Source organism: Dendrobates tinctorius, unplaced genomic scaffold (genome assembly GCF_039654945.1).
Source record: "Dendrobates tinctorius isolate UK_male_01 unplaced genomic scaffold, ASM3965494v1 ptg000060l, whole genome shotgun sequence".
In the NCBI taxonomy this organism is placed as follows: Eukaryota; Metazoa; Chordata; class Amphibia; order Anura; family Dendrobatidae; genus Dendrobates; species Dendrobates tinctorius.
Window position 1 is genome coordinate 1122745 of NW_027361728.1, and position 27071 is coordinate 1149815.

At 42.9% G+C, this 27071-nt stretch overlaps 1 protein-coding gene across 4 annotated transcripts in view; it reads right to left on the reverse strand.

Moving 5' to 3' along the window:
- The window catches only part of FGF12 (fibroblast growth factor 12), a 725478-nt gene that overhangs the window by 215976 nt on the left and 482431 nt on the right, over positions 1-27071 (reverse strand). For all 4 annotated transcript variants that reach the window (XM_073578632.1, XM_073578631.1, XM_073578630.1 and 1 more), the window contains one exon: positions 21936-22039. In XM_073578632.1, coding sequence (XP_073434733.1) covers positions 21936-22039 — 104 coding nt within the window. The remainder of the gene's footprint in view (positions 1-21935; positions 22040-27071) is intronic.

Sequence of the window (27071 nt, forward strand, 5' to 3'; positions counted from 1 at the left end):
TGTGGGCCACCTTGCACTCTCTGTACCTCCTTGGGTCCATGTGGACAGGGGGATGGGGGGGGGGGGGTCTGTGTAAAACTGTGGCAAGTTAAGCTTATGTGTCTTTAGGGGGTGTGGAACTTCATGTTGGTACAAGTTCGGAGATCTTACCATGTGATCTCACTGACGTAATATTGATGTCAGACGGGATGGCGAGGTGTGACTACATCGCGTTTTTGTCACACAGAGGAAATGCAATATTGTGCTGTGGCCATTTAAATTACCTTTGTAAGCACATTCCTGGAATACAGGCTGCTATAAATGGTGTCTGTATTGTACTGACAGTCACAGCTCACTGCCGATACAGTTCCAGTCTAAACTAATACAGTTTGCCCAGAAATCCATGAACATAACCATGAACTCATGGACCAAGTCCAGAAAGTGGGCCAAATAATAGCCACAATTCATTACTATATGGCAACAGAAATGTAGTCTTCAAGGCTTTGGAAATTGAATATAGAGAAGAAACATGGATGCTACGCAAAATGAAGTGGGGCATTAATAAGAAGAAGACACCATTGTCTAAAATAAGACTTGTCTTGTCTGACTCTGCTTTAATTCCTGGCATGTAGACTTGTGCGTGACGTGAACACAGATAACATATTAATAATGGAAACCTGCAGTAATCTTTCTCGGGCCGTCTCTCAGCAGCAACACCGCATGCCCTGAGTGCAAATTAAATGAAATAATCAATGGAGAAATCTAAGTGTATGTTCAAGATAGTGAAATGAATCGCTACAAGAAATATACTTCAGCAAAGTAGAAGTGGGAAGTGTAAAGGCATGCCAGGACTGTGCCCTCATCTAACAGTCCACTCAAAAAAGAATATAGTGGACTAAGGCTAGTTTCACACTAGCGTTTCTGCCGTCTGCGCACGGCCGCCGATAATCCTCGCCCCCTGCCGCGCCCCCTCCTGACATCACCGCCTATTATCGCACATGGCCGCATGCGATCTGCGCACCCTATCTTTAATATAGGGTGCACAGACCGTGCGCTAGTAGGATTTTTGAGTGCGCTGCGCACTTTTGTAGGTGCACCGAACGCAGCATGTTGCATTTTGGCGTGCTCGGCGCACCTTCAAAAGTGAGCAGCACACTCAAAAATCCTACTAACACACGGTCAACGCACCCTATATTAAAGATAGGGTGCGCAGATCGCATGCAGCCATGTGCGATGATAGGCGGTGATGTCAGGAGGGGGCGCGGCAGGGCTAATCGGCGGCCGTGCGCAGACGGCAGAAACGCTAGTGTGAAACTAGCCTAAGACTTATGAATCCAGTGTATTCATTAGAAGCTTCATGGCCCTCTCCCAAGTGATGGCATCCATGGTATAACGGCTCATCAGTGTTTGGATTTGAGTGTCATTGGCGTTTCAGTTTTTACAATCAATGTTTCATCAGTAATTTTCACATCTCAGTTTTTACCATCAGTGTTTCATCAGTAATTTTCACGTTTGGATAAATAAATTACAAAGTTTCTCCGGTACATTGCAATGTTAATCACAGACTGCACATAGATTGCACAGTGATGCCTTGTATGGGTAATTGTGAACCGTGACATGGATCAAAAACAGACATGTCTCCGTGAGTGTTTTATGTATATGTGGCCCCCCCAAAAACACAGGCATGTGAAGAGCTGCATAAATTATAATGTGTATGTGTTCTATTCGTGAAAAACATGGAATGAAGATGTACTAGGAAAATGGATGTCTAAATGAGGTCTTAGCCTGTATACAGCAATGGCCACTAGTCACTAGTAGGATTTGCCTCTCACCAAGTACCGTACATGTGGGCCATCAGTGGTTGGCAATTGAAAGAGGAGCTGCCAGCAGCAGATCTTGATGATTTATGCGCCCAAATGCATTCAGCATGGTAGAACATTCCTCAAACAACCATTAATAACCTCACTGATAGTGAGCTATGTTTTCATAATTTGCATATCATTACCATGTCTTTTGATCCTGTGATTTTGGGAATTCCACAGCTTTTCCTTCTTATGTACAGTGGGTACAGAAAGTATTCAGACCCGTTTAAATCTTTCACTCTTTGTTTCATTGCAGCCATTTGGTAAATTCGATAAAGTTCATTTTTTTCTCATTAATGTACACTCTGCACCCCATCTTGACTGAAAAAAAACAAGTGTAGACATTTTTGGAAATTTATTAAAAAGAAAAACTGAAATATCACATGGTCATAAGTATTCAGACCCTTTGCTCAGACGCTCATATTTAAGTTACAAACTGTACATTTCCTTGTGGTCATCCTTGAGATGGTTCTACTCCTTCTTTGGAGTCTAGCTGTATTTAAAGGGAATCTGTCACCCCTTTTTTTGAGATATCATATAATGATATCATTCAATTGTGTGTCACATAAGGATTCTCTTTGTTCTTTTGCTTCCCCCTGACCCCGCACCTTTCATACATAAATACCTTTTTTATATCGGTTCAGATGTATGTAAACTGCCGCCGTCCGGTCCGCTGGGCGGGGCTTATTCACCTGCTCCCCCCTCCCTGTCTTGATCTACGCATTTCTTCTTGCAAAAAAACGTATCAACAAAATACCCTGGTTTTGTTAACATCTTTTACTAGCACTTGCTACTTACAGTTACATATGTTTTACAGCAGAGTATTTATGCACGTTTGTCATACTGTGTTCTGTTTTTGTGTCTTAGTTCTTGGGTGGTGTGAACAGGGTCTTATGACCCGTTCAGTTTTTGTGCATGTGTCATGTGTTCTGAAACCATTGATTTCTTGCTTATGCAAGCTTTGGGAGATCCCCGCCTCTCTCCTTTGGGACATGCATAAAAAGCCATTTTGCCCAGCGAGCCCATACCGGGCAGCACCTTTCTGAACCCTGCTCATGAAGGTATTATTCACATGTTCAGGTTTTTAAATATATTAGATAGGACTGCTCCGAGAAGGGTATGCCTTGATGCAGCGGAGTGGCTTAGCGTACATTTTTTTGCAAAAAAAGTATCAACAAAATACCCTGGTTTTGTTAACATCTTTTACTAGCACTTGCTACTTACAGTTACATATGTTTTACAGCAGAGTATTTATGCACGTTTGTCATACTGTGTTCTGTTTTTGTGTCTTAGTTCTTGGGTGGTGTGAATAGGGTCTTATGACCCGTTCAGTTTTTGTGCATGTGTCATGTGTTCTGAATCCATTGATTTCTTGCTTATGCAAGCTTTGGGAGATCCCCGCCTCTCTCCTTTGGGACATGCATAAAAAGCCATATTGCCCAGCGAGCCCATACCGGGCAGCACCTTTCTGAACCCTGCTCATGAAGGTATTATTCACATGTTCAGGTTTTTAAATATATTAGATAGGACTGCTCCGAGAAGGGTATGCCTTGACGCAGCGGAGTGGCTTAGCGTACATTTTTTTGCAAAAAAACGTATCAACAAAATACCCTGGTTTTGTTAACATCTTTTACTAGCACTTGCTACTTACAGTTACATATGTTTTACAGCAGAGTATTTATGCACGTTTGTCATACTGTGTTCTGTTTTTGTGTCTTAGTTCTTGGGTGGTGTGAACAGGGTCTTATGACCCGTTCAGTTTTTGTGCATGTGTCATGTGTTCTGAATGCATTTCTTCTTGTGTAGAGCAAGACAGGGAGGGAGGGAGCAGTTGAATAAGCCCCGCCCATCAGACCGGACCGTGGCAGTTTACATACATCTGAACCGATATAAAAAGGTATTTATGCATGAAAGGTGCCGGGTCAGGGGGAAGCAAAAGTACTAAGAGAATCCTTATGTGACACAAAATTGAATGATATCATTATATGATATCTCAAAAAAGGGGTGACAGATTCCCATTAATTAAACTGATAGGACTTGATTTGCAAAGGCACACACCTGTCTATATAAGACCTCACAGCTCACAGTGCATGTCAGACCAAATGAGAGTCATGAGGTCAAGGGAATTGGCCAAGGAGCTCAGAGACAGAATTGTGGCAAGGCAGAGATCTGGCCAAGGTTACAAAAGAATTTCTGAAGTACTCAAGGTTCCTAAGAGCACAGTGGCCTCCATAATCCTTAAATGGAAGAAGTTTGAGATCACCAGAAGTCTTCCTAGACCTGGCCGTCCAGGCAAACTAAGCAATCATGGGAAACTTGAATGCGGCCAAGTAAAGAGATATCCTGGATGAAAACCTCTTCCAGAGTGCTCTGGACCTCAGACTTGACTGAAGGTTCACCTTCCAACATGACAATGACCCTAAGCACACAGCTAAAATAACAAAGGAGTGGCTTCAGAACAACTCTGTGACCAATCTTGACTGGCTCAGCCAGAGCCCTGACCTAAACCCAATTGAGCATCTCTGGAGAGACCTGAAAATGGCTGTCAAGCAACGTTTACCATCCAACCTGACGGAACTGGAGAGGATCTGCAAGGAAGAATGGCAGAGGATGCCCAAAGCCAGGTGTGACACACTTGTTGCATCATTCCCAAGACGACTCATGGCTGTACTAGCTCAAAATGGTGCTTCTACTCAATAATGAGCAAAGGGTCTGAATACTTATGACCATATGATATTTCAGTTTTTCTTTTTTAATACATTTGCAAAAATTTCTATCTTTGTTTTTTTCAGTCAAGATGGGGTGCAGAGTGTACATTAGTAAGAAAAAAATGAACTTTTATGAATTTACCAAATGGCTGCAATGAAGCAAAGATTGAAAAATTTAAAGGGGTCTGAATACTTTCCTTACCAACTGTATATCTCATGTACATGTTAGAGTAATATATTTAATGTATTTGTACATTTTCCAGATTACATATATCCTTCAGTTACAAATCAAAAGTTAAATTTTCTAGTTTAGTATATATCAATGAGAAAAACTTGGAGTTGCTAGGTTCCCTGTGGTCTACAACATTTCTGCCTGGATCTCTATATATCCACCGGACTAATGTGCAGAACTGCTCTTTAATTTGCACTTCATCATGCTACCGTCCGCACAGCGGCACAGGAAAATGCAGAGAAAATTAAAAAGCTAGAGAAGCAGAAGCAGCCATGTACAACCGAGCATTTCCCCATTCCTATATTGGGTATGTTCCATATTTTCCATAGGGAGCACACAGTACATTTGTAGAATGGTTCACGCATTTTTAATCAGCATTAGGTGCCAACAGTCATTGCTAACAGTAATTTCTCAGCACGCTTCATCTCACATCATAGCATAGATGGATAAGAAGGTTACAAACAATGACAAAGTCTTTTCATGACTGATTACCTTGCATTTAAAGTAAATTTACATCTTTGTACAAAAACACCATCTTGCTATTTTTCCCTACTTCAAATTGTAGAGTTAATCGTGCCAAAACCACAGAATAGGACTCATACTGTTGGGCTTAGCGTTCTTGAATGGCTACTAGTGCTGAGCGAACGTGCTCTGATAAAGCGTTATATGAGCACGCTCGCGTGCTAACCGAGTGTCTTCAGTGTGCTCGAAAAATATGTTCGAGTTCACACGGTTGCATGTCTCACAGTTGTTAGAGAGCTGCAACACATGCAGGGATTTCCGGCATAGGCATTACCTGCATTTGTTGTGGCTGCGCAGGGACTTGAACTAATTTTTCGAGCACGTCGAAGTCACTCGGTTAGCACATGGCAATACTTGGAAAACATCTTATTCGAGCATGTTCGCTTTTCCCTAATGGTTACCTAACATTTACATTTTTGATGTTATTTTATACCCCAATGTTCTGTAAATCAGCGGGGTCTGGGTTCTCCAAACAACTGCTAAAAACTCTGTTCCAGAAGAGCAAAACTCAAACGCTCAGCTCCTGCATGTGTTGTACAGTTGTGAACACTGATGCAGGAGTTTAGCGCTTTTGTACAATCTTGTGAGTGATCAGTGGGGGTCTCAGGACCAAGAAACCCACATTTTACAGCACATCGAGGGGGATAGAACTTTTATTTTTGTAAATGATAGTATACACTGTAAGTATTTCCTTTCCAGGTGTAACTCAGAAGCATCACTGCTTAAGACATATTACAGAGAAGAATCTGAAGACATACTCTATGGCACAGGCCCGTAGCTGTGGAGGGAAAGATTGGCGATCAGTAAGGGTCTCAGCGTCACAGTCCCCATCGATGTCTTCTCACACCTTTCTTTCACGTGTGTGAACCATGACACACAGTTTGTATATAATAAAGCTGGAAATGATCGATAATGTGAAATATATGTATCCGTAAGTCATGCACTGCATGATTAAGCTTACCTAACACCTCTTTAACATGGATTATTTTTACCTTCTCACTTTTACCTCGTGATTTAACACATACATACAAAAATAACAGAGGCACATTTTCCTTTACATTGCAGGGCACTTCAGGCACTTTAATGTCATTGACGGCATTATCATTATATGTAGGACAATCACACATTACTGTGTTCTTAGCCCAGGTAAAGATTTATAGATATCACCCTGGAACAGGAATTCACCACGTCTTAGTATCCCCTGCTATTGCTTTTCTATTATTAATATACAAGAGAAAATCCAGGCTGAATTAACAAACTGGAGCCATTTTTATTCCAATTTACCAACAATCAACAAGTGTAAAGGGGCTGTCTTGTTAAAATAAATTATACTTATGTATACGTAAAATAAAGAAATTTATATAAACTTACTATGTGCCTCTATTGTAATAGGTGTCCTGATTAGTACTGAGTGAGCGTGCTTGGATCAGGAGTCAATCGACCAAGCTTGTATAATACAGTACCGTCGGTGTGCTCGAATACTACCGTATGTTCCAGTCGCCGAGTCTGTTTATGAATAGCCTGTCTGTTAGGCAATGCATGCATGTGTTGCAGCTGTTGAACAGCCACAAGACATGCAGTCGTCGGGACAGGAACATAGTGTTCGAGCAAGATGAAGATACTCTATTAGCACCCGAGTGTGCTCAGTTAACACCTTAGCTAAGAACATTCGCTCATCACTAGGATGTTCAGATATCTCCTTTGCTCCCTGATTTGGCTGCACCATTTTATGCCACGTGCTTAAAGGGCCTGTTACACATAACGATATCGCTAAATAAAGCGCGATATCGTTACATGTGACACTCACCTCCGAACGCCCCCCCACTGGCTATCACTGATCGCGCGAGATCGGCCTGGTCCATTTCTTGTAGTCGGCTTGTTGCTGGCGCCGACGAGCGACTCCATGGATGCAGGCGGAAGACGGTCATCATTGCTGCGTCTAAAAGGTGAGTATCGACCGCCTACCGCTGCTGCATCACTAGTGAGAACTGCCTGTTTGGCAGCTCACTAGCGACCATTTAGCGATGCACCAGCGATCCTGACCGGGTCATGTCGTGGTCGGGATCGCTGGTGATCTCTTCCGCTTGAGTGCAGACCATTCCTCTTCATTCAGCACATGACCAATGTGGTGTGAGAAGGGGGCTCACAGACCTCTCATTTCAATAGATCACTTAGCACCTTCCCTGCCTTACAGAGAAGGAGGCTGGCTTAGCCATTGAAATGGGTCAGTCTGCCATCCAGTCCCACGCAGCACTGATGACATGCTGACACAAAAAAAATGCTTTCTTGTCTAGAGAAAACCGCCAGAAGTGGAGCCAACTAAGACCAGAATAGATAACAGAACATTGTGACCCCTCAGATTACAGAAATATAGCCGTAAGCAGTATATCCTACAATTTTCCACGCATTTAAGTATAATTTTGCTTTGCTGGACAGCCCTGTTAACCTTTAATATACTGTAAAGCTGATTTCTTTGCTCTATGACTAATAGGAGGATGTGCATCTAAGATGATGTTCTCTGTAGGTCAACACATTTATAAAGAGAACTACATGAATAAGTGCACTCTGTGTTCCCAGAGCCGTGAGTATATCGTGGGTGTGATCGGATCTATTCAGCCATGATTTACTCCACACAAGACTGACCTTACATACTCGCAATATGTAATGACAGTGGTTGTCCAGTCTTACTCTATGTGACGGCAGACTTGTGACTCCTCGCATCGTGTGCCGTACACATTGTGAGGATTCTCCAGTGCTGACACTGGGAGAGGTTTAACGTGCCTGACAGAAAGTATGTGATTTGCATACATGCGGCCTTGTGTAAACTAGATGGGAGCGGCCTCGTTCAATAAGAGTGTAGTGAGCACAGCCGGAAACAGTCTATGTGCCAGGAGTATGCGTATCAGGGTACTGCGAGTTTTGGGGAGTCACAAGTCTGCACTCATACACAGAGTGACTGCAGACTTGTAGCTTAAGACCGTACAACCCTTTTAAAATTATAGCAGTGAATTTTGTATACCTGCATTACCGTAAGCAATTCCCACTAAGGAGAATCTGTTTTAGTGTTCTGCTATACAAGAAACACCGATTAAAACAATAATGCACTGGAAAAACCTGTCTAAAAATAAAATAACAAAAATGAAAAAGAAAACATGTAAACCATGGACAAAGGTCCTAGAACAAGAAAGATCATCATTTGCAATGTGTGCATTTAAAAGAGGGTTTGTCTCCAGGTTTTTGATGCCCCATCTGAGAGTAGCCAAAAGTAAGGACAGAGATCCTGATTCCAGCGCTCTATCCCACGCTGTTTTATCTGCGGCTGCTCTGCTAAACCTCTCAGTGGTGAGCCCCTGCAATGCAGTCTTCAATATTCATGAGCTCCTGCTATCCAAGCAGCCACCACTGACTGGCTGGCTGGCAGCTGTCAATCAATCGTGCAGGTCTGATAAGTCTTGCAGATAAATTAGTGATTATCAAACCAAAAAGCCCAATAAGTCACATAGCACTGGAATTAGCATCTCAGTCCCGATTTTATGCTATTCTCAAATTGGGAAGCATAAACCTAGTGACACTTGTCCATTATAATCTATGGTGATTTTCACATTTTTTTTCACAGACATTGTGTATGTGCAAGACTCACAGAGACATGTCCGTTTTTTCCCGGCAGCAGGGCCAACACAAGTACAGCAGAGTGGCATCCATGCGTCATACGAGTTTAACACTGCAAAGTATAGGAGAAGCTTTGTCTTTTATAGATTTCTTTATCCAACAGCGAAAAACATGGATGACACACTGATGGTAAAAACGGACAGATGGACGGTAGAAACGGACACACAGATGGTAAAAACGGACACACGGATGACACACTGATTGTAGAAACGGACACACGGATGGTAGAAACTGACACACTGATGGTAAAAATGGACACATGGAAACTAGAAACGGACACACTGATGGTAAAAACGGACACACGGGTGACACACTGATTGTAGAAACGGACACACGGATGGTAGAAACAGACACACTGATGACACACTGAGGGTAAAAACATATATATGGAAGGTAGAAACGGACACACTGATGGCAAAAACGGACACACGGGTGACACACTGATTGTAGAAACGGACACACGGATGGTAGAAACAGACACACTGATGGTAGAAACAGACACACTGATGGTAGAAACAGACACACTGATGACACACTGAGGGTAAAAACATATATATGGAAGGTAGAAACGGACACACTGATGGTGAAAACATACACATGGATGGTAGAAACAGACACACTGATGGTGAAAACAGACACATGGAAGGTAGAAACGGACACACTGATGGTGAAAACAGACACATGGAAGGTAGAAACGGACACACTGACAGTATAGAAAATGACACACTGATGGTAAAAACAGACACACTGATGACACACTGATGGTAAAAACAGACACACGGATGACACACTGATGGTAGAAAAGGACATATGGATGACACTCCTGTGACATCCCTACCCTCATCATGGGAGATTTCAACATCCCCATTGCTCTTCCCCTCTCACCATCTGCTACTCACCTTTTATCTCTAACCTCCTCATTTGGCCTTTCGCAGCTTACTAATTCTCCAACGCATGAAGACGGAAACTCCCTCGACTTGGTCTTCTCTCGGCTTTGTGCAGTGGATGATTTTGCAAACTCCCCTCTCCCGCTCTCTGACCACAATCTTCTTTCATTCTCTATCAAGAACTGCCAGGCTGCTCAGGTCACCCCCACTGTCCAGACTTATAGAAACATACAGGCCATTAACACCCAGAAACTTATGAAGAACTTGCAGTCTTTATTGGCCCCTATCTCCTCCCTCTCATGTCCTGATTCTGCATTGAAGCATTACAATGAAACACTTCAAAGTGCCCTGGATGAATTTGCACCCCCTATAAATAGAACACCACAACGCAGATGGCGACAACCCTGGCACACGGTGCAAACACGTTTCCTGCAGCGGTGCTCCAGGTGCGCCGAACGTCTGTGGAGAAAATCCAATCTACACGAAGATTTCATACATTTTAAGTTTATGCTTAGAACATACAACACTGCCCTTCACCTCTCCAAACAAACCTATTTCAACACCCTCATCACCTCACTGTCAAATAACCCAAAACGTCTCTTTGACACTTTTCATTCTCTACTCAATCCAAGAGTACAGGCCCCAACCAAAGAGCTCAGAGCTGACGATCTGGGCAATTACTTCAAAGAAAAAATTGAACAGATTCTACAGGAAATTATCTCCCAATCACCTCATACCACGCACTGTCCTCCCTCCCCCATTGCATCTAGCTCACTCTCTGATTTTGAACCAGTCACAGAAGAAGAAGTAAGCAGGCTCCTTGCATCTTCTCGCCCAACTACTTGCACCAGTGACCCATTTCCGTCACATCTCCTCCAGTCCCTTTCCCCTGCTGTCACCCCTCACCTAACTAAAATATTTAACCTCTCTCTCTCTTCTGGTATTTTTCCCTCCTCATTTAAGCATGCCATCATACATCCACTACTTAAAAAACTATCCCTCGACCAAAACTGTGCCGCTAACTATAGACCTGTCTCCAATCTTCCCTTCATCTCTAAACTCCTGGAACGCCTGGTCCACTCCCGTCTTATCCGCCATCTCTCAGAAAACTCTGTTCTCGACCCTCTCCAATCCGGTTTCCGCTCTTTACACTCCACTGAAACTGCCCTCACTAAAGTCTCTAATGATCTGCTAACAGCTAAATCAAATGGTCATTACTCCATGCTAATTCTTTTGGATCTCTCTGCAGCATTCGACACTGTGGATCATCAGCTCCTCCTCACTATGCTCCGTTCCATTGGCCTCAAGGACACCATTCTCTCCTGGTTCTCCTCCTATCTCTCTGACCGCTCCTTTACTGTATCTTTTGCCGGTTCCTCCTCCTCTCACCTTCCCCTTACTGTTGGGGTCCCCCATGGATCGGTTTTAGGCCCCCTCCTCTTCTCCTTGTACACTGCCCCTATTGGTCAAACAATCAGTAGATTTGGGTTCCAGTACCATCTCTATGCTGATGACACCCAATTATACGCTTCTTCTCCTGACATCACGCCAGCCTTTATAGAAAACACCGGCGATTGTCTAAACGCTGTGTCTAATATCATGTCCTCACTATATCTGAAACTGAACCTGTCAAAAACTGAACTCCTGGTGTTTCCTCCCTCTACTAACGTACCTATACCCGACATTGCTATTTCTGTGGGTGGCTCCACTATTACTCCCCAGCAACATGCCCGCTGTCTTGGGGTCATACTTGATTCCGAGCTTTCCTTTGCCCCCCACATTCGATCACTGGCTCGCTCTTGTCATCTGCACCTCAAAAACATTTCTAGAATTCGACCTTTTCTTACTTTTGACTCTGCAAAAACTCTTACAGTTTCTCTTATTCATTCTCGTCTCGACTATTGTAACTCTCTTCTAATCGGTCTCCCTCTTACCAAACTCTCCCCTCTCCAATCTGTCTTGAATGCTGCAGCCAGGATCATATTCCTCGCCAATCGTTATACCGATGCCTCTACCTTGTGCCAGTCATTACACTGGCTACCCATCCACTCCAGAACTCAGTATAAACTTATTACCCTCACCCACAAAGCCCTCCATAGCTCAGCACCACCCTACATCTCCTCCCTTGTTTCAGTATACCACCCTACCCGCGCCCTCCGTTCTGCTGATAACCTGAGGTTAGTATCCTCAATAGTCAGAACCTCCCACTCCCGTCTCCAAGACTTTACACGTGCCGCACCAATTCTTTGGAATGCACTTCCCAGGTCAATACGATTAGTCCCCAATCCCCACAATTTTAAGCGTGCCCTGAAAACACATTTATTCAGACTGGCCTATCGCCTCAACACATTAACCTAATCTATCCCTGTGTGGCACAGCCAAAAGTTTTACCATAACCAGATTTCCCGCATCATGTTCCCACATGCTTTATGCATCCAATAGCCCTCTGTGTCTGTACTGTCACACACTTAACATTATGGCTGGTCCATACAATCAGGGCAACTGTTACCACCCACCTTTCGTGTCTACCTCTTTCCTCATAGACTGTAAGCTTGCGAGCAGGGCCCTCATTCCTCTTGGTATTTGTTATAATCTACTGTATGTGATTATTGTTATGCTGTAATGTCTATTGTCTGTACAAATCCCCTCTGAAATGTAAAGTGCTGCGGAATATGTCGGCGCTATAAAAATAAAATTTATTATTATTATTATGACACACTGATGGTAAAAACAGTCACACGGATGACGCACTGATGGTAAAAACGGATATATGGATGATAAGAATGGACACAGATGACACTGATGGTAAAAACGGACATATACATGATAAAAATGGACACGCGGATGACACTGATGCACAACACTGATGACATTGGTACCATTTTTACACATACGTGTGTAAACACGGACATCTGGGGCGACATGTTATAAAAATTTAATGGGTTAAAAGGGCCTTTATTTCTGGAGGTTTGGTAAGTAAATATAATGTGTGCACATTTGTTAATATTATGGTAATTTTGTGGGAAACACCAATGTTAAGTTAAGGTCAAGTATTTATGATTTTTCTTTTCTGGCCAATGGATATTTTTCAATCCAGCTTTTATCTCACTATACAAAAATGTTATTTTCTGGAATGACATGTGACATGCATCTGTTCATGTGACAAGCGAGGAAAAACCGACATGCCAGGAACGTGCGGTCACTTCTCACCTATGAATTTTATCAATGCTCATTAACCTTTATTAATTAATAAGCGCCAATGGTAAAGTTAAAAAAAATAATAATTGTTACACTAATAGTTACACAGACATTTAAAAACATATAAAGGTGCTAAATATATGTAAAAATATGTATAAAAAAACTTGAGATAAATGGAAGGAGTAATAATAAATAAAACTGGGATACACCAGTAAATGCCAGTACGGAAGAGATGGAGAATGTTAACTGGGATCAAAAAGTGACTGATTTGAAGAAACACATGCTGTCAATGCAGAGTGTGGCACATGTTTCACACCTGCTTCCTTATTGAATTTTAGCTTATATTTATATACCAATGTATTCACCTCTGTCTGCGGCTAGCTATGCTATGTGGGGGCTCATACTGTATATAGGAAGCCATGTGGGGCTCATACTGTATCTAGGGAGGCGATGTGAGGGCTCATACTGTATCTAGGAGGCTATGTGGGGCTCATACTGTATCTAGGGAGGCTATGTGGGGGCTCATACTGTATCTAGGGAGGCTATGTGGGGGCTCATACTGTATCTAGGGAGGCTATGTGGGGGCTCATACTGTATCTAGGGAGGCTATGTGGGGGCTCATACTGTATCTAGGGAGGCTATGTGGGGGCTCATACTGTATCCAGGAGGCTATGTAGGGTCTCATACTGTATCTAGGGAGGCTATCTAGGGAGGCTATGTGGGGGCTCATACTGTATCTAGGGAGGCTATGTGGGGGCTCATACTGTATCTAGGGAGGCTATGTGGGGGCTCATACTGTATCTAGGGAGGCTATGTGGGGGCTCATACTGTATCTAGGGAGGCTATGTGGGGGCTCATACTGTATCTAGGGAGGCTATCTAGGGAGGCTATGTGGGGGCTCATACTGTATCTAGGAGGCTATGTGGGGGCTCATACTGTATCTATGGATGCTATTTAGGGAGGCTATGTAGGGGCTCATACTGTATCTAGGGAGGCTATGTGGGGGCTCATACTGTATATAGAAGGCTATGTGGGGGCTTATACTATATATAGGAGGCTATGTGGGGCTCATACTGTATCTAGGGAGGCTATGTGGGGGCTCATGCTGTATCTAGGGAGGCTATGTGGGGGCTCATACTGTATCTAGGGAGGCTATGTGGGGGCTCATACTGTATATAGGAGGCTATGTGGGGGCTCATACTGTATCTAGGAGGCTATGTGGGGCTGTTACGGTATATAGGAGGCTGTGCATGGGCTCATAAGTTATCTAGAGGGATGATCGCATACTTAATTCTTCTCAATATTAACTGATATAATTATTTATATTAATATTCATTGTAATTAATATGTTAATAAAAATATTGAGCAGAATTAAATTCAGCCTATTAGTTTAACCCTCCACAACAGTTACAGTCTCTCAATTGGCCCCCTGGGAAAATTAATTGCACATCCCTGCCCTAAGGTGTATATTCTGTGACTTTCAGGCCGATATTACTACCAGATCAGTGGAGTAAAGCCTCTTCTTGAGCAGAACCATTAGCGTCGGCTGCAAATTCAGCCCAAACAAAGAAAGTACAGAGCGCAGATTTCATGTGTACTGTGCGTACAAACCTTTCATGTGCTCTTCCTCTCTGCCTACAATTCAAATAGAAATACTACACAGACCTTAATGCCATAAAGCAAGCTGATGAAAGAATAATGAGAACGAGAAAACTGCCAATGAGTAAAACAGAAAGCAAACTCGAGGAAGAAGAGATAGATACTTTCTATCAGAAAACCAGTTACGAGCAAACATAAAAGTCACATAACCCAGCATGTGCCATTATTCTATTACATCGAAAAGATGTTGTAGAGACATAGCAGGCAGTATGTAAGACGCCAGCTAACTGATGCCTGTCTCCAGCTATGAGCGTATTGCAGCTATAATTGCTTATCTGCCATAAACTTACACATTGAAACACATTTTATGCGACTAATGATGCTTCACATCTTAGAATGGCGACAAATAGGTTAATAAATTTGGTAAGCATTAATAACAAATTGCATATTCTAAGAATTTCTTTGGTAATCATCAGCACTTCAGTATGACACTAATCATTCTAAGCAATCGTGTCCCGGATCCTATTCTAACGGTTTCTGATACTGTTACCTGGCCTAATGAAGATCACAGAGCTAGTATCAGCATTTTGAGGCAGAATTAGTAACAATGATGAATGATGAGATGTTTAGGTGTCGTGTGAAGACTCTCACTGATGTGAGCAATACCCGTGGCAAATGTTATGTATCAAAATATCACACAGTGGTTCCTAAAAAAAAATATCTGTTGCTACAAAATGTAACAAAACACAAAGTCCGGCCCAAGTAAAGACGCATTATACAGCTGAGATGGGTGCTGGGTAATGTAGTGTGCTGCGGTTAACAGAAAAGTGGATCTCGCACACCCACCAGCATCTAACAGCATTTCAAAACATTCATACTAAAATAAACATCTAAACACATAAAAAACAACAAAAATCATTTCTAAGCAAATGTAATACCAATAATAATAATATAAATAGCAAATTTAAATTATTACTACCTGAATCCAAAGTAAAACTGCTCAACACACATACTGTATATGTATATACAAATATATATATGTAACACGGAATAAAGAATAAAAAAGTTATACAATGGCCAAAAATGTTATACCTGCATGTGGACCCACACATTAGCCTTTATTAAAAAGCCACTCAAAATGACAAGTACACTTCAAGGGATGGGTATTAAAAAAATGTCAATAATAAACTATAAAAAAGGTAATTAATAATAATTAATCTAAAAATTCTTTATATAATTGCTTTTAAAACCATCATTATTAATTAACTCATTTATTGTTTAAAGGAAAATGTTACTTAAAGGTAAATTTACCAATTTGAGGAATTTTGCTTTGCTTGGAAAAACCTCTCCCTAGTCACTCCCTTAAACCGTACCTGTCATTTTAGGTGGGTTTTTTTTTTAAAGGGAACCTGTCACCAGTTTTTTTCATGTCTGAACTAAGACCGATGCTAGATTCACAGCAACAATGCAACACACAGCTGTATAATGTCACCCACGCTGCTATTGCTTCTCAATATGTGCTCCATACATAAGAGCAGGAATGCCTCAATCAATTATGTCTCCATGCATGGGAGACACCATAGCAGCTTGTCTGCACCTATTAGCTCAGAGAAAACTGAAAAAGTTATCTAGTGCCAGAAATATTGTTGCTGTGCACAAACCATTACAGCCTTTATTAAAGGGAACCTGTCACCAGGTTTTTTCATGTCTGGACTAAGACTATCACCTTAATCAGCACTTGTGCTGCATTCCATAAAGAGGTACGGTATATAACACCCTGACTCCCCCTATATAACCCCCCAAAAGCCGGGAGGAGGGAAAGATGGCTCAGCAAGGACACCTATTGGACCACACCAGCAGAATTTACATTGAGCGTGGGAAAATTTCCTAAGGTTTATGGTGGTACACACGGGGAGTAAAAGGTGGTTATATACCCCTTTATGGAAAGTAGTACAGGCGCTGATTAAGGTGCTAACATTATCTCAGACATATAAAACTGGCGACAGGTTCCCTTTAATAAAGGCTGCAAGGGCATAGCAACAATATTTCTGGCATTGGATAACTTTTTCAGTTTTCTCTGAGCTAATAGGTGCAGACAAGCTGCTATGGTGTCTCCCATGCATGGAGACATAAATGATTTAGGTATTTCTGCTCTTATGTATAGAGCACATATTGAGAAGCAATAGCAGTAGAGGTGACATTATACAGCAGTACTGAGCACCGTAGCTGTGAATCTAGCACTGGGATTCAGACATTTATATGCAGCTTTAACCTGAGTCTTTAGTTAGCTGATAGAAATATTCAAGACAAGAAGAACTAAGAAAACTACAAGTTCAAGATTCGGTGATGACCAAAGAAGTGGCTCATTACAGAAGAAAGAAACATATTGCTCTGATAAGATATATTACTAAGTGGTATTATACTTGCTGGTACTCTTGATTTATGCAAGGCTTTTTGATCCAACAGTGACGATTTCAATATGTGAGAACCACTATCAACAGTAAAAATAAAAAAGTGCAACATGAAGCAAAAAACAGAGCAATTCAAATAACTTTTAAACAGCCCCCCCCCCCCCCCAAAAAAAAATAAATAAATAAATAAATTCAGACCCCTTACCAGACCCTAAAATTAATTCAGACGCCCATGCCAAACCCACAAATTATTCAGGCCTCTAAATTTATTAGAACAAGGGTGAGACTAGAAAGTTAATATGGATTCAAATTAATTCAGACCCCAAAGTTAAAAAAGTTAACCAGACTGAAGACCGGACCCAAAAATGAATTAGACTTCTGGCTACTAAGATGTTTTTGAGCCATCACTTGACATGAGTACGTGATAAATAAGCAATGTACCACTTAGTTCAATTTTAGAGGTAGTGCCAAATCAATGGGCTGCAGAACAAGATACACTATCATTGTGCAGATAGTGTGCTCCTTAAGGTCAGACAAAGGCCCTTTTACATTTAGCGATGCACCAGCGATCCAACCAGCGATACGACCCGGTCAGGATCACTGGTGCATCGCTAAATGATCGCTAGTGAGCTGTCATACAGAAAGATCTCACAGCGATGCAGCAGCAACGCAGCGCACGATACTTACCATTCACACACAGCGATCCTGCGTCCTCCCGCCCGCCTCCACGCGTCGCTGGACGTCACAGCAGGAAGCCCAGCAGGAAGCAGACGACGAGAAATGGAGCCGGACATTCTCGCGCGATCAGCGATGAGCAGCGGGGGAGCCGGTCGCTGGTAAGTATCACACATAGCGATATAGCTAGCAATATCGCTATAACGTCACAAAACCAGTGACGTTTTAGCGATATTGCTAGCGATATTGCTTAGTGTAAAACCCCCTTAAGGCTGGCCATGCAAATGACATATCTACCTCTGCTGAACGCCCCCTACACATGAGTGCTAAGATGGGCTAAGCGTTCATGTGTTTTCAACAGGGAGCTAGAAAAAGCGGCTGCCAGACACCTCTGCCAGTAGCTTATACTCCTGAAAACAGAAGGATCAGGAATGGAAATTCCAACTGCCCTATCCTTTGGTACATGACATGATCTGTTTCCGCATACTTATCAGATGGTCAGCCAATGCTGCTCAAACTTGGTTGACTTTCAGCTAGTATTTTTGGGTGCCTTCAGTGTTCACAAACTGACGGTCTATTCTAGAGGCAGGATAGGACAGGACAACAAAATTAAAAGCTGGAAAATCTCTAACCCCTTATAGGCCCCAAAGATTATTATTGAAACTTCTCCCGGCATTAACGGGGGAATTTTGAGTAAAATAAGATTTTAGGCCAAGTTCACAGATAGAACCATACCAAGTCTAATGTTTGCTCGTTGCAGTATAACCTTTAAAACTTAGATTTAGACACATTGATCATTTTATTGAACACTACAAAATAATATAAAGGAAGTGTTTACACAAACAGGGCAGGTAATAATACAAGCAAGTCAGTTCTTGCCAAATGTCCTTCAATTTCTGGTATGCAAGAGCCAAGACAAAGTATAAAACACATTATATTGTGAAAAGACGGCACATGTACAGACAAGTCACGATTCTAGAACATATATAGTAAAATTTCCTAAAAAGGTATTTAGCAGAGAACACTCATTACAATTCTTTACACTCCAACTGTCTCCATAGCAGCAGAACTGAAATTATGTGCACAAATTAAATGTTCTTTCAGGTATTGTACTGGATCCCACTTGAAAAAGAGATTCCGTAACATCCAGATAGGAGCTTCCAAGTGAAATAGTTTTTTGTTTCTTGGAAAAGCTATTACATTTAGAAAAAAAAACTATGAAAATTTGGCTGTCTCTAGCTTCCCCCATTCATCCAAACACTATGCCTGGTGAAACGGTCTGCTGTGTATTTATTTTTTTATTTTATTTTTGCTTCCTTTGCTGAAAAATAATTTTGTGTGTATTTATTGCACATCTTCAAGTTAACGTGGTTGTCCGGCCTCAGGCTACAAGTCTACAGTCACTATGTGTTTGCAGGCTAGTTAATCCTCATGTTGCATGCACTGCGCTCTGTGAGAATTCTCTGATGCCAAGATGCATACTTCCAGCCACATTCTGACTAGACTTTATCTCAATACACTTTCATTGAGCGAGGCCGTTCACATCTAGTCGGCACGTGACTGCATGTATACAAATTATATACTTGCAGCCATGCACCGTCCGCCGGCACTGCAGAATCCTCACAGCTCGTAGAGCACGCCGTGTGAGGATTCACAAGTCTGCAGACATATCAAGTGAAGCAGACCTGTAGCTTAAGGCTGGACAACCCCTTTAAGCATGGACCATTGGGTGTTTCCTGCCTGCTTCTTTAAGCTCATAATATTCTCTGCTCCTGGACACAGCAGTGTCTTAAATGGCTGTACCCCTGTATAAGAACAGGGTCAAAGGAGAAAGTATTTTTACGTCCTAAAGAGCAACTGTCATTTATTTTTATTTTTTTATACAATAGTAAAAGTGCAACAAGAAGCAAAAACAAAAAAACAGAGTAATACAATAACCTACCCCCCCACCCCCCCCAAAAAAATCCAGATCCATGACAAGACCCTAAAATTAATATGGATTCAAATCAATGCAGACCCCAAAATTAACCAGACTGCAGACCGGACCGGAATAGAGCTGGCAAGAGTAGAAGCATTATTATTTTATCGGGCCAAAGATTTTGATCAAGAAAGAGTTGTCTTCATAGTGAACAACCCCTTTAAGTATAACTTTAACAGAAACATGTAGAGAAATTTATGCTTAGCTAAGGACAGTGGATTGTAAAGCTGCATATGTTTTAGCAAAAAAAAAAGAGAGGCAATGATTATCAACTGCCAACACGTCAGGGATGTGCCCAAATAGGCAACTATTACACAGATATTTCACTTTTATCAAATAACGTATTTTTCGGACTATAACATGCACATTTTTCCCAAAAAAATTTTGGGGGAAAATGAGGGTGTGTCTTATAGTCGGAATATACTTACAAATATTGTGGTGGTAGCAGGAGTCGGACAATTCTGCGGCGGCCCTGGTCCGACGCTGCCTGGCGATGATCACACTCCCTTCCCAGGCTGGTGCAGCGGTGGGGCTCTATGGTGCGGGGGGGGCTTTGCCGGCATTTTGTGAAAGCCCAGAGACCCCTCACATCCATTGGTGCGATGCGGTGGCCTCCGGAAAAATGGCCTCCGGGAGCAGCGCATGTTCAGATTAAGATCTTGGCAACAAAATCTTGTTGCCCAGATCTCAATCTGCTGCGATGCGGTGGCCTCCAGGAAAATGGCCGGCGGGGGCAGCGCATGCTCAGATTGAGTTCTTGGCAACGAGATGTCGTCCCAAGATCTCATCTCCCAAGATCTCAATCTGAGCAAGCGCTGCCCCTAGTGGCCATTTTCCTGGAGGCCACCGCATCGCAGCAATGGATATGTGGGGCCTCCGGGCTTTCACAAGATGACGGCAGAGCCCCGAGCACCACCGCCGAACCTGCTGCACCAGCCTAGGATGGGATATCCAAGAGGCCACCGCATCACAGGAATGAATATGTGGGGCCTCCGGGCTTTCACAAGATGCAGGCAGAGCCCCGAGCACCACCGCCTAACCTGCTGCACCAGTCTGGGATGGGATTTCCCAGAGGTCACGGCACCTTCCGCACCAGCCTAGGATAGGAGTCATATCGCCGGACCACCGAACATCTCCTGTGACCCGAGGACTCCACCTGCCCTGCTGATCTTCCCTGAGTAAGCTGAATTTGGACTGTAAGACAGACCTCCCCATTTGACACATTTTTTTCCCTATTTTCCTTCGGAAAATTTGGGGTGCGACTTATGGTCCGGTGCGTCTTAAAGTACAAAAAATACGGTAAATGTTATTCTTCATACAGATGCCCAACTCATTACTGTGTGTCCATCACATGAGCAGGACAGGTTTTTTTTTGTTTTACTGGAAGCAAACAATGAAGTTTCCTATTGAATGACAGCAGGAAGGAATGAAGACAATGTAAATTGTATAGAAAAAGTTTAATTATAAAAAGGACATTTGCAGAAATTGGAAGTAACTTGGTATTAAGCAAAAGCCAAGGTCAATTACAACTGAAAACTGGGACACTAATATTTAATCAGTCTACAGACTAGGGTCAGACGAGAGTAAAGTCTCACATCGAAGATAATTGGGTCAATTATGCAAGCCACACACTGATCAAACTCTGATCACAATGTGATGAGAAGAAAAAAAAGTCTCCATCTGTCAGTCCATGGAAATCCAACTGCACTCAGATGTCATCCGAGAGCAGTCCGATAGTTTCCACCTATTCGTTGACTTGCATGACTGAGCGTGATCCGAATATCGATGAAATGCAGCGATTTTTAATATTCGACAAGCACTGTCGGAGGAAAAAGTTGGACATGTGGATGGCCCCATAGACTAACATGGGGACGAGCACTCGTCCGATTATTACGGTTGTCTGCAGGAACCCTTATAAGGGTAAATTTGACAACATATTAGTGAGAGGACATTACTTTCACAACGGACTTTATTATCATTTAAGAATTCATTTCCATTTTAGCAACTATACACAACATATTATCTCCATCTGCATCTACTCTACACATATAAGCCAATACAGAAGTTTTCTATTTGATTCTACATAATCTCATTTCCATCTAGTATATCTGGTCTCCACTAAATTACTACATTCCATTTAGCTCCATGATTTCATCATTTAGGATCTTTCTACACAATATTATACAGAGAGAAAATAAGGGAAGATGAGACTTACTGAGCTGTAGAGAAATCCTTCACCATTCATCGCCACGTAGAGTCCGGCCTTAACTCCTTGTATTGCAACCACTCGGAGACCCACAGGAATTAGATTGAAGAGGGCTGATGTAAAAATAAAATGATCTATCAGAGAAATCCCTCAATCTGCTGCTCATGTAATAATCTAATTAGCGTTTACAATGCAGGTTAATAGAAGAAATTCTTTGAGTCTCGATTCGTTAATGTTGTGTCTGCAGATTATCCTTGGAGAATATCGGTAAGAAAAGGTAAAAAATATAAACATCCATCAGTATTAAATAAATGTAACTCCTTACTGACATATGACGCACGGGTATGTCATGTTTCAGCTCCCTGATGCATCTTTCTGAGCAGATGATGGCTGTGATATTCAGTCATCATCTACTTCTAACTGCTGTGCGTGGAGCAGTACTCCATCCGAGGCTGTTAACTAGTTAAATACTGCTATCAATCTCTGACTATGGCATATAGGAGGACAAGCCATTCCATGCGCCCATCAGCTATCACAGGACACCAATGTGTTGCCAACAACTGGGGGTCTGCTGAAAATCACCGTGCCTGTCATGACGGATCTCCTGTGAACACCAGCTTCTGCAGTGGACAGTGATTTTTGCTAGGTACATCAGAACTGTGATATTGCTGTATATAGCACAGGCAATAGGATGATCACAGGTTCTAGTACCCTAAGGGGACTAAGGCTGGTTTCACATTTGCGTTTTATCGCACAGCGCATTGTGCGCTATCGGTCGCACGTGCATTTATCCCCTATATTTAAAATGGCGTGCACAGTGTCTAGCGATTGCACGCAGGCCTCAGCGTTTCAGTGCGCTGCGCATTTTACATGTCTGCGATCAGACGCGCCGGACGCTACATGTTGTATTTTTTTGGTCCGCCCAACGTCGTTAAAAATGCGCATGCGTGCGTCAGCGCTCGCAATGCGCAAAAAAGTATTACTGTCTATTTGCACGCTGACGTGCGCTGTATAGTGCGCATGTCAGCGCTTAGCGAGCGCGTGCGATTTCAGAGTAAACAATGTCTAGACACTGTCTAAATCCAGCCCCTCAACAAGAAACATTGTTTGGGAGCATGGCAGATAATAGAAGGGCGTTGTAGTGCCACCTCATCACTCTCCAGACATACTGCAAGAAGAAAAGACACCCACCCAGCCAGAGACCATATTTTGGATCACAGCAGCTTAATGTGAGTATAATTTTTCTGCGCACCTGTGCTTTCAAATATATAATGTGTAGTAATGTTTTATTTTTTTCTTTTGCTAGAATGTCTTCTGGATCCGAATACTCACCAGCAGCGGAAGAATTGGCAGATGCAGAGCGTGAGGTGAGTAGTTTGCTGTCTTGTGAAGTATACCTGCCTGTCCAAATGTTTCATTATTTATTTTCTTTTACAGACCTCAGCATCGGACCAGCGAAGTGAGGGTGAGCAGCCGGAGCAACGCACACAAAGCACGGCGGGAAGGAGACGCACGGTAGGAAAGTTTTTTCCTAATTTTTTCAAAAAATTTTTGGATTCTGGTTTTTCTGTCCAGCTTTTCTCCCCTTTTTTTTTTTCTTCTCCATCACCACTCTCCATAAATGCAAAGATTCTAAATGTATTTCTTTTCTAGGTTCCACAACGGGATGAGGAGGTCTATCTAGACAATGAGCAACGCATCAGCCTTGTCCAGGAGCGTCTGTGACCAGCAGTACAAGGACATTGTGGTGACCCGGCTGCTATGGAATGAAGTGGCTGCAGCATTGATGGAGGGTTGGGACAGCACCTCTGCAACTGTCAAAAAGGCGTTCAGTAAGTATTTCTCTGTTGTGTGATGCCGCATTGACTCTTGATCCTGATGATACATGTGTGTTTACTGCAAGAGATCTGCTTGCAGTAAACACACGTGTCCTCAGGTTCAATAGTGTACGCATTGTGTATTGAATGCTGTGTCTTTTTTATGGTTCACTCTTGATCCTGATGATACATGTGGGTTTACTGCAAGAGATCTGCTTGCAGTAAACACACATGTGACCTCAGGTTCAATAGTGTACGCATTGTGTATTGAATGCTGTGTCTTTTTTATGGTTCACTCTTGATCCTGATGATACATGTGACCTCAGGTTCAATAATGTACGCATTGTGTATTGAATGCTGTGTCTTTTTTATGGTTCACTCTTGATCCTGATGATACATGTGTGTTTACTGCAAGAGATCTGCTTGCAGTAAACACACATGTGTCCTCAGGTTCAATAGTGAATGCATTTTTATTTGAATTATTGGTGATTCAGCATTGATGACAACTCAGGTGTGTGTGATAATACAGATACCATCATTGTGTTGTCCAACCTAATTTTGTTTTTCTTTTCCATTGTTTCAACAGTGAACAAAGTCCGCACACGTTGGCGCTCGATGAAGGACCGTTTCAACACTGATGTTCGTGCTGAGGGACAGGTTCGCAGTGGCTCTTCTGCAAGGACAAGAACCAAGTATCAGTATCATCGCGCCTTGGAATTCTTACGACCAGTACTTGCCACCAGAGCGTAAGTACTTTTTATTTTTTTTTTTTTTACTTTTTTTGGCTTATTAACCCTAATTTATATTCCACAGTTGATCCGTCTTGTTAATGCTGGATAATAATGTTTACCTTTTTTTTCCACAGCACCCTGCAACCTGTCCCGGGAGTGGTTCTTCATCGATCGACCTCGGACCAGTCCCAGCCATCTGACAGCCAGGAAGCAAGTTGCAGGACAGCAACACAGACAGCTGGTGGCCAGGAAGCTGGTCAATCAGGTGCTCTCCTGTCCCAGGTCTCTGCCACTGGTTATGTGGGCACTACCCGCCAGCGGCAGAGGGCCTCGGACAGGCCTGTCTTGCCTGAGTTCATGTACTTGAGCGAGGCCTTTCATGCCAGTCTCAAGACGCTGTCCGAAAGAGTGGAAAGTGGATTTTCTCTAATGGAACGTGGTTTTAACTACATGAACACCTCATCCACCCTTCCGCACAGCGCCTTGACCGGCTGGAGGCCGACCTCAATAGACCAGCGCACCATTTCTTTAGTAAAATTGAACAGGGCATGGCGGATCACCTTAGTCCTGAGCAACAACTGACTGTCTTACATGCCTGCAACACTGCTTACTTGCAGGCTATGCAGCAGAATCAGTACGTGCAGCAGTCAGTGTTGTCATTCCCACCTGTGCCACCACTGACTCGCTTCACCACAGTACCGACTTCTGCTGCATATCACTGCACAGCCACCTGCATTCCTAGCCAAGCTGGGCACCACTACACCACACCAATGTCGAGTGCTGCTGGACACTCCACCCCCGCCGCCACCACCATGTCATGCGCTGCTCCTGTCTGGAGCACCAGTACTGCCACCGTTACCACATCTTGGCGCACCACAAGCGCAAAATCTCGTTGGGCCACCACCTCTTCACCTGTTCGCACAGAAAGAACATCTCCTGATCGGAGCACCGCCACTTCTCCAATGCACGAGATCACCACCACAACTCCGCACCATACAAGGAGCACCCCAACCACCACTCTTCAGAGGACCACCACCACCACATCTCCTCATAGGAGCACCGCCACCACTACTCTGCAGAGGATCACCGCCAGCACTTCGCCTCCTCATGGCACCTCCAAAACTCATCAGAGTAGCACCGCCACCACTTCACCAGATCAGAGCACCGCCCACACTTCTCCCACCAGAAGCACCGGGCGTAATTCACCTTCCATGAGCACCGTCACCACCATTTCACCTACAAGGAGCACCGCCAGCGCCACCACCGAGCACCCTAGGGGAGACCCTCATTCTGTTTTTTATTCACATTGTCCACAGACTAGCAGCTCTAGGCGGTCAAGCCATGGAAGGCGGTCACACGGTGGTAGTCGGTCCAGGCAGGTGACTCCTGCCCCAAAGAAGAAAAAACAAAAGACTTTGTTACTCAATCCCCCCTCTCCTTCCAATGTTTCACAACCTTCCTCCTTTACCATGCCTGACCTCCCTTCCCCCAGTAATTTAGTAGCACCTTCACCTAGAACCCCTTCCTCATTTTCCAGCCGTTCATCCTCTCTCCACACCCCCAAAGTATCCAACACTTCTCCCAAACGTCCTTCAAAGTGAAAATAATTTTATTAAAAAAAAAAAAAATAAAACATTGAATATTTCAAATAATGTTTGGTTAATGTGTCTTTCACCGCCTACACACACTGCGCCGTACACACACTGCGCCGTACACTTTTCTTTTTTGTGTACACATAGCTCCAGAAATGACACGTTTCATGTGTCAATTTTGGAGATATGTATCTGCAAACAAGAAAAACTCAATATACGTTCATTTTTTACATGGCCTCAGTGTCTTTGCTCAGGTAACGTAATAGATGATGGTGTTGATTGCAAGGACTATCTATTGTTACCTTGATGAGTATCACTATCAGTTAATCTACTATGGTGTTTTGTAACATCATTTTACTGTTTGGAATACAATCCAAGGTTATTATAGATAGACCTTGTAAATCAGGGTTCCCCAACTCCAGTCCTCAAAGCCCACCAATAGATCATGTTTTCAGGATTTCCTTAGTATTGCTCATTAGTATTGCTCACGTGATAATTGCATCACCTGTGCAATACAAAGGGAATCCTGAAAACATGATCTGTTGGTGTACCTTGAGGACTGGAGTTGGTGAACCAAGGTATAAATAACCTCATACTCTATTTAATGTGTGTTTACAAAGTGAGGAGATGATATTGAAAATACACGTCATATGGTCATGAACCTGGCATTGTATCATACTTTGAAGAAAAAAACCATACAGGTATAAACACAGGTGTTTTATTAACATACACAACACATAAAAATTAGGTTACACCATTTGCTCTTGCCAGACCACCCGTCCAACATCAGAGGTGAAGTAGGTCGCAAATTGGTCCCTCATTTGCCCTACTTCAACAGATGACCGTAGAGGGTGCTGATTAAATTCTGGTAAGGGGTTAGGAGAGGAATCATCTAGTTCAAAACTAGGGTGCTCTCTATCCATCACAAAATTGTGTAGAACAAGACAGGCCTTCACCACCTCATCCACAGTTTCTAGTTTAAGATTAATGGTTGTGGAGAGAATT